Source organism: Caenorhabditis briggsae, assembly GCF_000004555.2.
Source record: "Caenorhabditis briggsae complete genome, chrIII, whole genome shotgun sequence".
Classification (NCBI taxonomy): domain Eukaryota; kingdom Metazoa; phylum Nematoda; class Chromadorea; order Rhabditida; family Rhabditidae; genus Caenorhabditis; species Caenorhabditis briggsae.
The window spans coordinates 9,251,493-9,267,156 of NC_013490.2; the positions used below are offsets into that span (position 1 = coordinate 9,251,493).

Below are 15,664 nucleotides of genomic sequence, written 5' to 3' on the forward strand. Positions count from 1 at the left end.
TTCCTCGGAATCGGTTCCTCGGAGCAACCCCTTCCTCGGAATCGGTGGAGTGTCGAATTGTTAGCTGATATAATCTTTGGGGATGAATAGGTTCACGACCAAACCGTCATGAAGAAAGAAGAGAGAGAGCGGTTGGAGAACAACAATTAATAATGAGAGAAAGATCATCTTGTGATTCGAACCGTATAGATATGAGAAATCAATGAAGACTTGTATGAATTTATCATGTCAAGGTGACAAAAAACATTATAGAAATCAAAGACATTTTGAACAATAAGAACAACAATGAAAAGTAGGAAAACTAAATAATGACAGTTACAACATAAAACAAGGTTCAATGGCTGATAATTTAAAGGATCTCGAGATCCGGATCTTCTGTTTTTCTCCTCTTCTTCTTTTTCTTGGACTTATTTTTCTTCGGTTTAATCGGTGATAGCTTTTCATCATTTGCAGAACCACTTCCAGACAATTTCTCATATTTCTCATTGCTTTGTGACTCCGGTTTCAGGTTTTGAGTGCGAGCGTCATTCAGCTTTTTCATAAGTTTGTGAAATATTCCTTTGCTTTCAACGTCTTCTGTACCACTTGCAAATGGTTGAATTCCGACAGCAAACGCTTCTAGAGGAGCCAAAGTGGTTAGCTTTTCGAAAACAGGGATCCCGATTGTTGAGAATAAGGATTCTCCTACTTCTACGTCTTTCTTTGGTAACGGCTCAGAATCGATATCCCCAACGCGATCACTCCCCTTTAACATCACAACGACACCATCCTGAAACTTTAGCATGAAACACATTTTTAAAGTTTTCTCACCTCTCCTGGTGTTTTAAACTTTAGCTTTGTCGAGTCAGTTTCTCCTTCTCCATTTTCTACTATGACAACATCATCTTCTTCATCATTTTCAGTGAACTTTGTATGCCTAGAAGACTGCCGTTTCTCATTTTTGCTTTTGCTGCGCTTCATCGCTTTCCGTTGCTTTTTGAACATTTCTGTCAGTTTTTCTTGGAAGACGGAGTGGAAAACGTCAGTTGGTGGAACTTTGAACGACTCATGCTGAAAATTTTTGATTAAAATTTTTTATTAATTTTGCAAATATTTACATCTACAAGGTTTGAGTCAACTTCATTGAACCCGGGATACCATGCGATTTTAGACATGTCCAGTTCAGGAGAAGCAGCCGATGTGTCTTTGCTGTTGTCCGTGTTATCGGCTGTGTAGAACTTTAAGACGTCCGTCTTTTTGACAGCTCTAGAAATTAGTCATGAATTATATATTATTACTAAAAAAACACACTTTCTCAACCACCCGGGTGGGTAGCCATCTATTAATCCAAGACGACGCATGCGATACACGTGTACCGGAATCTCATTGATGTCAAGACCAAGAGCTGTTCTAAGTGTTTCACTCATCTCTCCTGGTTTAAAGCTGTTAGCTTTGTGCTTCGAAAGACCGACACTATTTGATACTATGAACTTGCGGCGTCTGAAATTTTCAGAATTCTTTAAATATCAAAGTTTGAGTCATACGGTGTGTTCATATCTGCAGACTCTCTCTTTTTCATTGAAATTCTTCGAAAGTCTCTTGGACTCGGGCAATCTTGTAAAACGTGTTCACCATCACAATTGAAACATTTCTGTAAAAAATGTGTCATCATATTGAAGGAGGATATTGTTTTAATACTTTTTGGAATCGGATGGTTGCTGGTGTTTTGAAAGCAACTGGATTCTGAGTTGTGCCAAGAAGTGAGTTCTCCAGTGCTATCCTCCAATTGCTCACGCTTCTTGAAAAAGGAAATTTAAAAAGTTCACAGAACTTATCAACTTACTCAGTCCCTGCGCTATTTTCCACATCTTTAAGAACAAGTTTCCTCTGTTGAGTGATTGTGCGATCGATTACGAATTCCTGAAACTAATACACTGAGATAGATTTTTCTCAGATTTTCGACCTCAAACTCGGTTTTCATGGTTCCACATTTTTCAATAAGTCCTGACGATGTTCTCTTTCTGAAATATTTCATTATTAGCGTAGAAAAAGAACAGTAGTTTACCTTTTTCTTTGTAACCTTGTATTTTGAAGCTTGTGTTTCGCTGGAGTAGGCTCAACATCTTCTAATATTTCAATATCAGACATTATCAACTATTTAGAAATAATTGAAAATTGCGAAACTTATTTATCGAAGACTTTCATTTTCTTGAAGTGATACGGTGTGCAAGTCCGCAATTCCCCGCTCCGCATTGACTGAAAGTGAACTTTAGACACGAATTTGTTTACTTCTCAGCACTTTCAATTTAGGACACAGCGGCGAAAAAGGGCTTTTTCAGAAAACGGGGGTGAACCACTGTTCCGAGAGTTAATCATCGTGGCGAGACCAAGAAAAGTGGTGAAACCGTGGTGGATAAAGAGTTTTTCAGAGAACAGTGGCGAATAGAAATTTTTCAGGAAACAGGGGTGAATGAAAAAACACCCTACCTTTGAAAACTTATGTTTTTTTTTGAATATTTTTCATATGTTTTATATTTGCTAATTTCGCTTATAAATTTGAGGACTATGTTTTAGAGATTTTTAAAGAAGAATGCGAAAAAGGTAAGAAGAAATTACCATTTATATTATAACTATTTAGAAATCGAACTCATAACCGGGGAATGGCAGGACTAAAATAATTGTTTGGAGTAATTTTATGCCAAGATTCTGAATGAAGTGAGCAAATTTCAAACTTATATGGATCCGAAAATTTGGTTTTACCGAGAAAGAAACTTGTCTGGTCAAAAAATTTATGGAATATTCTATATACTTCAGAATTTTTCTAAGTGTAAGTAGCTAAACAACACCGGTAATTTGGTAACTCATATGATCTTTTTCCAGCAAAATGTCCCTAAATATAGTGAGTCTTCCTTAAAAACGTCGAGATTTTACAAGTCACTTTAATGCCATACTTTGTCTGAAGATTTGGAAGTGCGCATATATTGCTTGCATATATCGCCCTATCAAATGAAGATGTAGGTGATATTAACCCTATTTAGGAAGAAGACAAATGATTGATTGTGGGAGATGGAAAGTTCGAACAGAATTATGCCGCAAAGAGCTGTAGTCCGATCAACAGGCTGCTAAATAATTGAACTTTCATTAAAATTTCAATAAATCTTTTTTTAGTCATTCTACTTGATTTTGTGTTTTTTTTTCAATGGAATAAAGTCGAAATGCAAGTGCGCTCGAGGGCACCTCCAAAACTTAGGAAACAGTGTGACAACTTAATTCCGCCAGAGTTTCGCCACTGTTTCGCCACCGCTTCGCCGCTGTTTCCTAAATTGAAAGTGCTGAGTTTTTCAAGCTGCGCTTTGAATTTTGCCGCTAAATCATGGTTTCGGTCGAAACTGTTTTTTATCATCAATTCTATTTTATTGGACGTTGTCTTCATGCTCATATATCAGATGCAAATATCTTCGAAATCTGTGTTCATTGCTCGCAGTTTATGCGAATAAGTTTCTTGTCGCATGATTTTCTTAAAGGTGGTGTGCGGTGAAAAATTTTATTGCTTCATTTTGTGCAGAAATCCATGTAGATTCCCATAAAAAGAAAGAAAAATTCAAAAAAAATTCCTTCATTGAGAAAAACGGCATCGAAAAGTCAAAGTTGTATCTGGTGGCCTAGCGGCCAGGTGAGAGTTTTCTAGACCAACTGCCGATAAAAGCGCGCGAAATTCGATTTTTTAATTGATTTTCAGTGTATTCTTAGATTAATTCGAAATATCTGATAGTTCTTCAATGCCCCTCTTCTTATGTATTCAAAAAGATTTCCGTTCCACCCTTTTCTCGCTCTCGAAAATTCTCATGGCTTGATTTATGAATGTATAGCGCGTGATGAAGAGAAGCAGACGTGCAAACAACTCCGCTCGGTGTTGTCTCTCCATTCTGCCTCATTTGTCGATTACGCAATACTTTCTTAAAATGTATCGTCTTGTCGTTTCCGAAGCGCACGTTTCTTATCTGTAGTATGGTATACCGACAATGCTCGAAGGAACAATTATATAAATATTGTTCAAGATGACAGTTCAATTTCCCTTGCTCATCTCTACTCGTCGTTTCCCTTGCCTTGCTCACCTCTATTGATATTTTCCGATTGCAATATTATTAGTTTTCAGCTCAAACTCCTTCCAACCGAAGATGTGCCAGGTTCTTCTCGCAATTCTCGCTTTGTTCCTCCCGGTAAACAGGAAAAAAACATAGGTTCCATGAACAAGATTTTTCAGCCAATTGCGGTTCTTCTCGATGTAGGATGCAATTGTGATCTGTGCATCAACATTCTCCTCACCTGCCTTGGAATCATTCCGGGAATCATTCACGCGTGGTACATCATCCTCTGCAAGGAGAAGAGTGTCGTTCAGAACATATATGTTCAAACGGTGAGTTTTTTACCATTACAAAAGTGAATTCTGTAGGGTATCATTAGAACGTTTCAGAGCAACAGATACCCTTAAAAATGGCGGATTGGGTAACTTTATGATATTTTAATCATCACTCCAAACATCCTCTGTCACCTTTGTCCCTAGAAACATCCTATGAAGTTAATAGCGTATTTTTCAGAGCAATCATGGAACTGCCCCGCCAGCATACTCCGCCTGAACGGACTAACGGTCTTCTCTTCTCCGAAATCTATTTAAATCCTTGTTAACTTCTCATTTTCCTGCAATTCGACCCATTGTCACAGGTCCCTGATCAAAAATTGTATCACTTGCCGAATTTCTCATTTTAAGGCCTTAATAACATTTTTATCGCCCTCATTCCCTCTTCAAAAATGAACGATTCCTTTTCGAGATTTTTTTCTATTGGTATCTGTTTACGGTCTGCAGTTCCGATCGATTCATTCTGTTCTCACTTGTTTGTTTCATCGTTTTTTTTTCTTTTTCTGCTTTCAATGCCATATCGTCAATCTATCTATCAAAAACAAGGCAAGAGAGGAAAGTAAGAGACAGCCTTCGAGTGTGCTGCTCTGTGTCTCTTCATTTCATACGCTCTCTTTGCCGGTCTCTGCTCCTCTCACCGTCACGTGTGATTAGCGCCAGCACAAAATGTATAAATACGAGTAGGAGAGACGGTAGGCAATATGCCGATTCGTCGTTACATGAAAGCTTTGTGCTAGTTTTATGCCGGACTTGAATGCGACTAGTTTAACTTTTTTTGAGTTTTGGAGGATCCCGGATTTGGATTTCTCATGCTAGCGCTTGTTATTCTTCAGCAGTTTTTTGTGAAACTTCGAGAAAATCGTTCCAGCAATAGCAAAAATCGAAACGAAGTTCGATCTTTATTTGGCCGCTGGCGGGAGAGGGCTTCCATCGTAAACAACCTTCATACAGCAGTTGTATTTGTCATTCGGAAATTTCAGTGACGCTGCTGTCTTTAAACCTTTTTTCGTCTTGCTTCCCACATCTCGATCAAATAGCTGTCAATCGCCAATCGTTTTCCTGTTGATAAAATATCGTTCTTCTTTCTCTTCTTCAAACTTTCTTCAAGCATTTTTACGCACAACCTTATTATTCAACTGTTTTCAGACTATCACTTGATAAGATGTCGTCGAACGCTGAAGCTATGGCTACCGCTTTCGAGCAAGACGGAGGACCGGTATGTTGATTTCGGAAAATTCAAAGCTTCCAAAATTGAGCAATAGATCAGGGTGCTATGCCACCTCCGGTCAAAACTCTGAACTTTTGGATGCCAAACTTGCTTTAGCCAAGATTTTTCTTTCAGGATCTCAGTGCCGGATCTGGAAAGCGTACCAAGGCCGAAAGAGTGGAGCACAAGCATTCCTCGCAACCAGGAGGCGACACTCGCAAGGTCGTTCAGACTGCCAGCAATGGAGAGGCCAAAAGAAAAGAGAAGTGGTGAGTGACCCAGACTGTGCACTTAGTGCGCGCGAGTGTTTACGTACCGTTAACCTGAACCATTTCAGAATTCAACTTCCTATCGAATCCAAACTCAATGCCGACTGCCCTTCGAACCGTTCCACACCCCGCTACCCGTGTTTTTAATTTCTTTTTTTACCCGTTTTTTGTAAAATTGTAAATGCCAGGCTAGCCTATCTAGCGACCAATTTTTGTAATGTTATTGTAAAAAGAACCCTGGCTATGTTCACTACTGAGTAATGCCTTTTCCACATCAACGCTTTTTCACTTTGAATAAACTTTTAAAAGAAGACACTGTACCACTGATCACACCGAATATCGTAATTTTCGAAAAATTGATACTTGAAAACTGATGTTATTGCTCAGCAAAACAGATGAATACCATATCCAAAGTTACGTTTCAGACAAATGTCTCGTCCTATTGGATATATCGGATACGAGTTTGGTGATGATGAAATGTTTATGCAACAGATGATTAATGATGAGAAAAGTACAGATTTGAATAAAGAAAAATTTCTAGGTAATTAATGCAGTTATTTTTATAAAAAATAACTGCATTAATTTTTCAGAGCAACAGAAAAAAATGCTTGAATGTCTTGAGACGATGGCCGAAGACGAGGAACCCGTACCAACAAAGTCATTGAACTTCGAAGAAGCATTCCAGAGCAACACTCTTCCAGAAGGCTACAAATCTCCATACAAAACGATTCCATTCCTCACAGAAGACGTCGTTACAGTTAACAGTAAGATACTACTATTTCTCGATCCTTCTTATTCTATGCTTTCAGCCATGAGTCATTGTCCACCAGATGACATCGCGAAACTCATTCGAAACATTCAGAACTCAGTCTACACACTCGGATTAGATGAAGCACGTCAATGCCGACGTGGAAAACTTCTCGATGTTTTGAAGTCAAACACACCGACAGACCACTTTCAGCAGCAAACGCCACCACAGAAATCTTCTCCAATTCCTACTGATAATCATTAAAAACATGTATCATGATCTCACGTATGATTCATAACTTATATAATTTTCATTTTGACATGAATGTTACAAGAAAAATGGTAAATTCAAAAATATCACAATATCTCATATTGAGAATATAGGCAACTCAGAAGGCGAAATGAGGTCTTAGTTATTGTAATATGTATATTCAGAGGTTGTTGGCGATCCATTCAAGAGCTTCGGGTAACCCTTCTCCTTTCAAAGCGCAACATCCGTTTATTTGCCACTTTCTACCACGCAATGTCTGAAGACCGAGCTGTAGTGAAACATCGGCAGGGTTCAACGATCCTGGAAGATCCTGTTTATTCGCAAGAACCAATACATGAGATCGTGCCAAATCCTGAAAGCTTGAGTATGTTACCAATAATTAGAATATATGTCCTCACTTCATGCTGGAGCATGTTATGCAGTTGTTCTTTCATCAGAGGCAACCTTGTTGTATCTGAGCTGTCGATTACTGAAATGATGAGATATCTTAAATGGATCAACCAGAATATCTAAATACTCACCTACAATAACGACGTCTGTCTGAACGTAATATGTGCTCCATGATTTTCGAAGGCTTTCCTGTCCTCCAATATCCCAAATCACAAAGTCAAGATTCTTATACGACACCTCTTCAACGTTGCTCCCTATCGTTGGTTTCGTTTCTATTTGATCCTTTGTCACGCTGAGAAGCTGGTATTTGCGATTCACATTTTTGTATACCGCGCTCTATCTCATATCTAATTGGTCAATTCAGTAAACTACTGTGAATAGCGGGAGAAATTTCCTAAAAATTATCAATGATGTTCTGAACAATTGAGCTCAATTTTGATATGAGATAGTTAGTGATACTCGTGTATGGGATATTCCTTCCGAATTATAACAAAAATTAGAAAACATACTAATTGTAGAGTATAGTAGTTTTGCCAGCATTATCGAGACCCACAACAATAATTTTGTACTCTGAAACATGGTGATTCCATTACAGTTTATACAAAAAATCACCTACTTTTCCCTGCCCACCAGCTTTGAAATAATTTTGCCATAATTAGACCCATCCTGAAAAGAGAACTCATTGTGCTGCTGAGTTTTGCTTTGTAAAATACCATTGTCGACTATCACAAGTGTTCCCTAATAAGAAATTTCATAGGAATTTTACAGGATTTTGAATCTTTATTCTTTTTTTTGGAAACGTTTTTTTTTCTCAGAATTTCTTTTTACAACAGGATTTTCAGAAATCACAACACAAGAAAAAAAAGAGAAGAACATAACATAAGATAGAGCCAACGGATGATTATAGAAAACAACCTGGAACAAACAGCTCAAGTCCTATCATCGCAAAATTCCCCAATGAGAAGGAGGGGGGGGGGGGGGGGTTGGGAAGATAAATATAATGGTATAACTCGTTACTAATTACATAAAATCTGCCGGGATGGGATTAAGAAAGGGAATAGATTCAAAAGTGAACGGGGCTGGAAAAGAGAAAAAAAGTTAGTCAGTCGACTAATTCAAATAGGAGATAAATAGGTGATGTGATACTGTTCGGGAAGAGAAAACTTGCCGTATTGCTCTATTGGTCTCATAAGAAAAAAAAATAAAAAGAAGGAGAAAGTGGTTATGATAGAACACTAAACAGGTAATAATCGAGTAAAGAGTGCTAAATTATGCAAAAAAAAAGAAGGTTCGTGAACGATATATATTGTTAGCAGTATCGATGATAGAAGTGCCTGCTTTGAATATATTCTTTTGAAGTTGAAAGACTAACGATGAACGATCATCATAGTGTTGCCCATTAGTTCACGATATGACTTCTCGAGACACCTGAAGAGAGAAATGAGGTTAAAAGGAAGATAACATCCTAAAGATGCAGATGAATATCGAAACGAAATAAAAAATGTGGAGTTGTTTCTGATTGAAAATTCCCTTCAAAATAACTCACTTTTTTAAAGTGGCATAATCTATGATGATCTGAGTATCGCCGCCTCGAGCGACCATCTCAATTTTTTCCAGTGTTCCACAATCGAGTTTGTTGAGGCACTGCACAATGTGAGCCATGTCGAGCCATGCTCTTCCTTGATCCGTAACTTGATGGAATACATAGTCTCGGAACAACTTCAACATGAATCGGTCACCAGTTTCTGACCATCCTTCTTCAGTACCGTTTCTGGAGTAACGAAACCAATTTGTGTATTATAATCAAGATAAGATTTATCCGACTTACTCGACTCTCTCCAGTACTGTATTCATTTTTGCGAGAAGACGAAGCAGTCGGCCGTTTTCCATCTCTCGACTCAGTTCGCCTTCCAGTACATCAGTCTTTGCTTGCATGTTCTCCATTACGGTGAAAAATCGACCGCCAATCATCGGCATGATCTCATTGATAGTTTTTCGAGAGCCATTGTTATGCAGGAACCTGAACAACACAATTAATTAAAAACACACTTTCTAATAACGGCCTTACCCTATCACATTTCTTAAATCGATAGAAAAGTTTTCGTCGATCAGTTTTTTGGACTGTGGATACAAGTCTTTCCTCCAAGCGTTAGCACGCCCGGTTGCGAGAGACACGATAATGTTCCCGAACATGTTTAAATCTTCATTCTGTTGTTGTTGGATAGGTGTTGAATCTGGATCGAGGACGTCTGCAATTCCACAGAACGACAGCATTATCTTATTTCCATAACAGATGATCTTATTGAGATCAAGCGTTCGGCAAGCAAGACCACTTGCATGAATTGCTCGAAGTGCAGCGGCGATTTGTATAATATAACTCCAAATCATTGTTTCGTTGGCTCCAGATGGACCAAGACTAACAGGAACACCCATTGGAGATGTTATGCGGAAGTTATCTAAAATATATTAATTTAACTGGTGGGAAACTTCAACAGAATGCTTACTGGCCGGATCGTAGAAATTCGTAACGTTTTTTGGATCGAAATGTTTTGTCATTAACGTTTCAGCCAACGGATAATAGTCATAGGCAAAAATTAATGCTGAAAACAGAAACAGTGAAATGTGTTTTACTGGAATCTTACAATAATCTTCGAATGCACGACAGTTGAGCAAAACTTCTCGAAGGGGGACAATGTTTCCGTGCACCAGCTTTTTCCACTGCTCGACTAGGTGAGTTTGCTTGCCTGGCTGCTGAATTCGATTGCCTAAAAACTACGAATTTTTCAAATGTAAGAATTGAAAACTGCAGCACCATGAATTCGTCGCAGGCAATAGAAATTCCCATCACGACAGGATATCGCTTTGTAAGTGGAATGTGATTGGTTTTGCATTCCAGTATTCTCCAACGGCACTAGATTGGTGAAATGCTCCACATTTTGAGGAATTTCTGGATAAAGGTTCGGATCGACTTTGGTGTCAAAAGCAAGTTGTCGATTGAGCAGTTCCATTCGTAGCTCAGGAGAAATGAACTGCGTTTGTTGGGTGGAGTTCGGTTTCCCTCGAAACCGTGTCATGTGGGCCAACGGAAGCGGCGCATTGTAGCAAAAAACGCCGGATGTGTTCTGAAGTTTTTTTTTTTAATTCTACGAAGATAATTTCGAATAATCAACGTACCACGACAATACCTCCTTCATTACCATCAACTTCGTGGTAATGCTCTGCGTCCAGTGGTTGGTCTGATGGTTCATTGTAGAAATAAGTCGTTCCGCCTCGACTCTCCTGATGATACCGATCATAGGGTACTTGCACGTGAGGAGGTGGAGGTGCCATCGGTTGCGGGTGATGATGTTGCATTGATGGTCTATGACTCATATGTGGAGGTGGTCCATAATGTTGTGGTCCCGCGTTGATTTGGTTGAACGGTATCATTTGAACAGGAACATCATGAATTGCTAGCTGGGCAAACTGATTCACAGCAGGTGGCGGTGGTGGAGGTGGTTGTGGTTGCTGATGTTTAGGAATAAATATGGGTGCCTGAATATTTTCTCGAAACTATTGGATACTGATACAGTGAGAAACTTACGTTAACATTGATTGGGGTCCCCGGTCCAAACGACGGTCCTGTAAGCAATGCTGAATATCGTTAGATGGTATGTTCAAAGGTTATAGAAGTTATGGAGACATCCACGAAGGAACGAAAAGTCTAGTAATCTTTGAAAATTCCTTTTTCTTGATATAGACACATATATGTCGAATTCAACGCCTTCTAAATCTGCAGAACTTTACCTTGTCTGCTATTGTTTGCCAAGTACTGGTTGAGACGTGAGCCAGCAGGGAGTCCTTGGCCTTGTCCTTGCCCCGGCCCTTGATTGGGACCACCGTCGAATTGGTACCCCTCGTTTGACTGCATTAGTTCTGCAAATAAAACTGATAACCGAGAAAACTAAGTGGGAAAAGAAAATAATGCATTAGTGAACGGATATTGGATAAGATTTTATTTAACACCGTCAGGCGTTGATCAGAAGCCGATTTTCTCGAACCAGCAGGTTCTTGTGCCCTAGCTTCAAGGAAAGATTAAGATAACTTTTGTTTCTATGTGGGAGCTCAAATCTTTGATTGGATGAGCTTTTTCGAACCATTCGAACGGTTGAAATTGTGCAAACACCATCACGCACAAGCGCACTCAGCGCCAGAACACGTGAATGATGGCGACTTAAGTAAGAAGAATAACGAAAAAGGGTGGCAAAGTGAAGAGGACTGAGGACCTAGATCTTCATAAACATTCGCTTCACATCAGTCTCTTGATTGTGTTTTATCAATAATAGAGGAATCGGAATTCAGAATCCAGCAAACGAACGCAACAGATGCTTCTGAATATACTTTAGATCTTGGTTTTAAAAATTATGAGAAAATAACTGTCTCTTACGAAGAGATTTAGTTCTTAAGATAGGTAGACTGATCAGCACGAGAAGCGAACAAAGTTTAAGAAAGCGATTTCGTCGGTAAAATCTTATCGAATTTTAACCTAAACTATCATTCCATAACGACCAATCACATGTTCAGATAGATGAACAACTGCTATGGTCTCTCTCATTACCCTGTTGTCTTTTACCACTGATTTTTTTTAAATTCAAGAAGTTGTAATTAGTCTCACTAGTCAGACAACATGAACAATGCTAAAACTTCATAAATAGAGTCTATCCGCAACGAAGCAGAAAAAGTCAGCGGAACTAGAAAAAATGATTGGCACGAAATAGTAAACAATACCAAATTGCCAATATACGAGCTAGAACATCAAAATATTTAGCACGGAAGCTTGTTTGTTGCAATTCTGATGGAAATTAAATTTTAGAGGTCTGGAAATATTTTAAATGATCTCGCTTATGTGCAATCATCGCATAAACCAGTAGAATATGAATATTCGCTACTTTTTTGTCGTAAAGTTGCTTACTAGCTAGAAGTATCACTTTGAAAACAAGGTAATGAGGAAAATCGAATAACAGAATGTGTTGTTGAGAAAGACAGGAAACAAACCAAAAATCTTGAAAAATTGCGGAGTGGGTGGGCTACAGTAATCCTCTGCATTTTTGCGTAGTGGTGGCTGAGCATTGCGCGCTTTTTTTTCAAAAAATGTTTTTGGGTCCCGGGAAATTTCAAGAACGATCTTTCCTTTCTCTGCAGACTCCGTGATTTTTATGATAACTCTGGTTCATTTTCTGTTTGCTGGTCTCTACATGTATCCAATAGCAACTCGTTGTTGTCAACAACGCGCTTATTAAAAGCTTATTGAACATTTGAAAGCTTCTCATTCGAATTCATTTAATATATCCCATTATTGTTCACCTCCTTATGGTGCAGCTGCAACGAATTTCCTCCTCGTTTCCATCAACCCCTACCCGCGCACCAACCCTTTAATTTGAGTTACGACGTCTGTTCTTGTTCATCGTTGCCGTTGGCACTAAAATGGCCTGGCGGCGTCGCGTTGTACTCTAATGCGACGTTGAATATTCTTCTGCTCTCACCCGCTCTATAGTTGTGATCGAGGCGCCTCGAGAGACATCGTGAGAGAGTGTCCATTTTGAAGAGGCGCAAACAGCGGCGCTCTCGCAAATTCTGCATCGCACCGCTGGAGCGTTCGTCAGCCAATCTAGTTTCGTATCGACTGCAGGCACAATACTCATTGCTTTCAACATTGAATATCATTAGTTTTTATTGTAAAGAATTTTGAACATGTTTCCATTATGTAATCGATACTCTTCCTTTGTTAACTCTGGATCTCATTCTAACTAAATATTTTTAGGTAATCATGTTAAACCGAAAATGGTCGTTCGTGTTTCTCACATTCTTACTGGTGATATCTGTTAATGCCAACGACGACGTTTTTGAGGATGAAGACGAAGCATCAGAAAGTGGCGTTGAGAAAGACGAATTCGTTCCGTCTAACTTCGTCGCCCCGAAACTTGCTGATACCTCCAAACCAAACTTTTTCGATTACTTCCCAGTTGGTTCCAAAATCGGTCAAACATGGATTAAGAGTCTAGCCAAAAAAGATGATGTGGATTCAGAAATCGCCAAGTATAATGGTGAATGGAGTATCGGAGCACCGACAAAAGTATCAATTGAAGGAGACTACGGGTTGATTGTGAAAACAAAAGTGAGTTCAATTTAGCTTCAAACCGTTTCATAGGATCTCTTATTGAGTGGCATTGTAAGCTTTATAAAGAGTTTCAACAAAATTTTCGTTGTTCCTCTTTTGATACAATGCCAATAAAATTTACCATTTTCTTCACCCACTCCGTATTCCTATAAACGGATTGGATTTAAAACTTGGGACATGCATTTAAAAAAACAACCTAAAAAAATAAGTTTATTACCAGTTTGTTGAATTTATTTCACTTTTTCAGGCCCGTCATCATGCTATTGCTGCCAAACTGGAAACACCATTTGTCTTCGGTTCGAACAAATTCATTGCACAGTAAGAACAAAAACCAAAGATTCAAAAAAAATCCATATTCAGATATGATGTGAAATTCGAAGAAGGGCAAGAGTGTGGAGGTGGTTACCTTAAGCTTTTGAGTGAAGGCGCCGAGAAAGATCTTGCCAGCTTCCAAGACAAAACACCTTACACCATCATGTTCGGCCCGGATAAGTGTGGAGCAAGCGGACAAGTTCATCTTATCTTCCGTTATAAAAATCCGGTCAACGGAACTGTTTCGGAGTATCATGCCAAGCAGCCTGCTTCCATTGGAACAGCTTATTGGGATGATCATAATACTCATCTTTTCACGCTTGTCGTTAAGCCGACCGGTGAATATTCCGTCAGTGTTGATGGAAAGAGTCTTTATTACGGCAACATGCTCAGCGTGAGTTGTTTCAAGTTTCACTTTGAGACTAGAGCGAGCTAGTGAATTTTTGTAGGATATTTCTCCAAGTTTGACTCCACCTAAAGAGATTTTCGACGAGACTGATTTGAAACCAGAAGATTGGGATGAGCGAGAGCAAATTGAAGACGAAACTGCTTCCAAACCGGATGATTGGGATGAAAATGAGCCACAGAATGTCGTCGACGAGTCGGCCACTAAACCATATGATTGGAATGAAGAGGAAAACGAACTGATTCCTGATCCAGAAGCACAGAAACCACAAGATTGGGACGAGGATATGGACGGATCCTGGGAAGCCCCACTTATTGATAATCCCGCTTGTAAAGGTTTGAGTGGATGTGGAACCTGGAAGCCACCGACCATTAAAAATCCAAAGTACAGGGTATGTTGATGTGCTACTTGTAGTATTTCAATTTGAAAAATTCAGGGAAAATGGGTCCGCCCAAAGATCGCGAATCCCGCCTACAAGGGTAAATGGTCGCCAAGGCTTATCGATAATCCAAACTATTTCGAACCTAAGCCGTTCGACGGTCTTGCACCAATCAGCGCAGTCGGTATTGAGTTATGGACAATGAGCGAAAATATTCTTTTCGGTATGTTACTGAAATTGGTGGTTTAGATCAAGTTTTATTTATAGACAACATTCTCATTACGTCATCGGAGCAGGACGCCTCTGAGATCGCCAAGCAAACCTTCTATATCAAACAACAAGAAGAATATCGTCTTGCCGCTGCTACAGGAAGTTCCAATGGAATTTTCCAGCAAATAGTTGATGCTACTAATGAGAAACCATGGTTGTGGGCCGTCTACATTCTTTGTATTCTGCTCCCACTCATCGCAATCGGCGTTTTCTGTTTCGGTAAAGGTTCGAAGCCGGCACCAAACTTCGCTAAAAAGAGCGATACTTATTCGCCGGATGACGACAGAGTTCCAAATTTGGTGGACGACCAAGAGGAGGAAATCATCGCTGAGGACGAAGAAGACAACCAGCCAGGACCATCAGGCACTCAAAATCAGCCACCAATTGACGAGGATGAGCAGGATGAAGTGGAACAACAACCTTCTAGCTCGAAGACTGCTTCCTCAGAATCCAGCAGTGCAGCCGAAGAGGAAGATAATGACCACGTTGTTCACGAAAACGAACCAGTCCAACCAACGGAAGAGGTTGCAAAGAAAAGTCCAAGAGTGACTGGTGGAGCCAAACGCCGTACCGCTCGCAGAGGAGATTGATTTCCAGAATGTTTCCCCAGCACCCAACCATTTCTAAGCATATTCCCCTACTATTTACTATAATCTACTTGCAGTTGTGAGCCTCTCCTCGACCGGTTTTTCCGATGAGTTTATTCCCATTATACCATTTCTTTTTTTTTTCAAAATCACTAGAAGGATCTTTTTGTTTTGCCACTTCTTCAACAATTGTTTCCAATTCAGCAAATGAATCTAATATTATCTTTTGTGCTAAACTTTACTTGAACAGAGAACTTTCATATGAAAAAAAAA

General features: G+C 39.4%; 8 protein-coding genes across 8 annotated transcripts; 5 read left to right on the forward strand and 3 right to left on the reverse strand.

The window, feature by feature from the left end:
- Positions 1-349: 349 nt before the first annotated feature.
- CBG09981 lies at positions 350-2,127 on the reverse strand (the record flags this gene model as incomplete). The annotated part of the gene is made up of 9 exons (XM_045244233.1): positions 350-769; positions 811-1,050; positions 1,098-1,245; positions 1,291-1,479; positions 1,524-1,630; positions 1,678-1,777; positions 1,823-1,899; positions 1,943-2,000; positions 2,045-2,127. The coding sequence occupies 9 exons, from the start codon at positions 2,125-2,127 to the stop codon at positions 350-352; spliced, it is 1,422 nt and encodes a 473-aa protein (XP_045094168.1).
- Positions 606-889, forward strand: CBG09916 (the record flags this gene model as incomplete). The annotated part of the gene is made up of 2 exons (XM_002641607.1): positions 606-756; positions 813-889. Coding segments are annotated over 2 exons (228 nt in total), but the record flags the coding sequence as incomplete, so codon positions are not given.
- Positions 2,128-4,157: 2,030 nt separating the features above from the next.
- On the forward strand, positions 4,158-4,616 carry CBG09982 (the record flags this gene model as incomplete). The annotated part of the gene is made up of 3 exons (XM_002641608.1): positions 4,158-4,199; positions 4,244-4,396; positions 4,578-4,616. The coding sequence occupies 3 exons, from the start codon at positions 4,158-4,160 to the stop codon at positions 4,614-4,616; spliced, it is 234 nt and encodes a 77-aa protein (XP_002641654.1).
- A 942-nt stretch (positions 4,617-5,558) lies between these two features.
- Positions 5,559-5,876, forward strand: CBG09983 (the record flags this gene model as incomplete). Its single annotated transcript, XM_002641609.2, has 2 exons — positions 5,559-5,612; positions 5,739-5,876. 2 exons carry the CDS (start codon positions 5,559-5,561, stop codon positions 5,874-5,876), a joined length of 192 nt encoding a protein of 63 aa, XP_002641655.2.
- A 425-nt stretch (positions 5,877-6,301) lies between these two features.
- Cbr-lin-52 lies at positions 6,302-6,884 on the forward strand (the record flags this gene model as incomplete). Its single annotated transcript, XM_002641610.1, has 3 exons — positions 6,302-6,413; positions 6,463-6,636; positions 6,682-6,884. The coding sequence occupies 3 exons, from the start codon at positions 6,302-6,304 to the stop codon at positions 6,882-6,884; spliced, it is 489 nt and encodes a 162-aa protein (XP_002641656.1).
- A 166-nt stretch (positions 6,885-7,050) lies between these two features.
- Cbr-arl-5 lies at positions 7,051-7,945 on the reverse strand (the record flags this gene model as incomplete). The annotated part of the gene is made up of 5 exons (XM_002641611.1): positions 7,051-7,242; positions 7,289-7,359; positions 7,412-7,572; positions 7,790-7,850; positions 7,897-7,945. The coding sequence occupies 5 exons, from the start codon at positions 7,943-7,945 to the stop codon at positions 7,051-7,053; spliced, it is 534 nt and encodes a 177-aa protein (XP_002641657.1).
- Positions 7,946-8,647: 702 nt separating this feature from the next.
- Positions 8,648-11,190, reverse strand: Cbr-panl-3 (the record flags this gene model as incomplete). Its single annotated transcript, XM_002641612.2, has 10 exons — positions 8,648-8,708; positions 8,827-9,051; positions 9,109-9,300; positions 9,349-9,736; positions 9,785-9,880; positions 9,923-10,045; positions 10,093-10,402; positions 10,455-10,814; positions 10,864-10,913; positions 11,067-11,190. 10 exons carry the CDS (start codon positions 11,188-11,190, stop codon positions 8,648-8,650), a joined length of 1,929 nt encoding a protein of 642 aa, XP_002641658.2.
- Positions 11,191-13,086: 1,896 nt separating this feature from the next.
- Cbr-cnx-1 lies at positions 13,087-15,394 on the forward strand (the record flags this gene model as incomplete). The annotated part of the gene is made up of 6 exons (XM_045244234.1): positions 13,087-13,434; positions 13,685-13,755; positions 13,798-14,143; positions 14,199-14,546; positions 14,592-14,757; positions 14,784-15,394. 6 exons carry the CDS (start codon positions 13,087-13,089, stop codon positions 15,392-15,394), a joined length of 1,890 nt encoding a protein of 629 aa, XP_045094169.1.
- Positions 15,395-15,664: the final 270 nt, after the last annotated feature.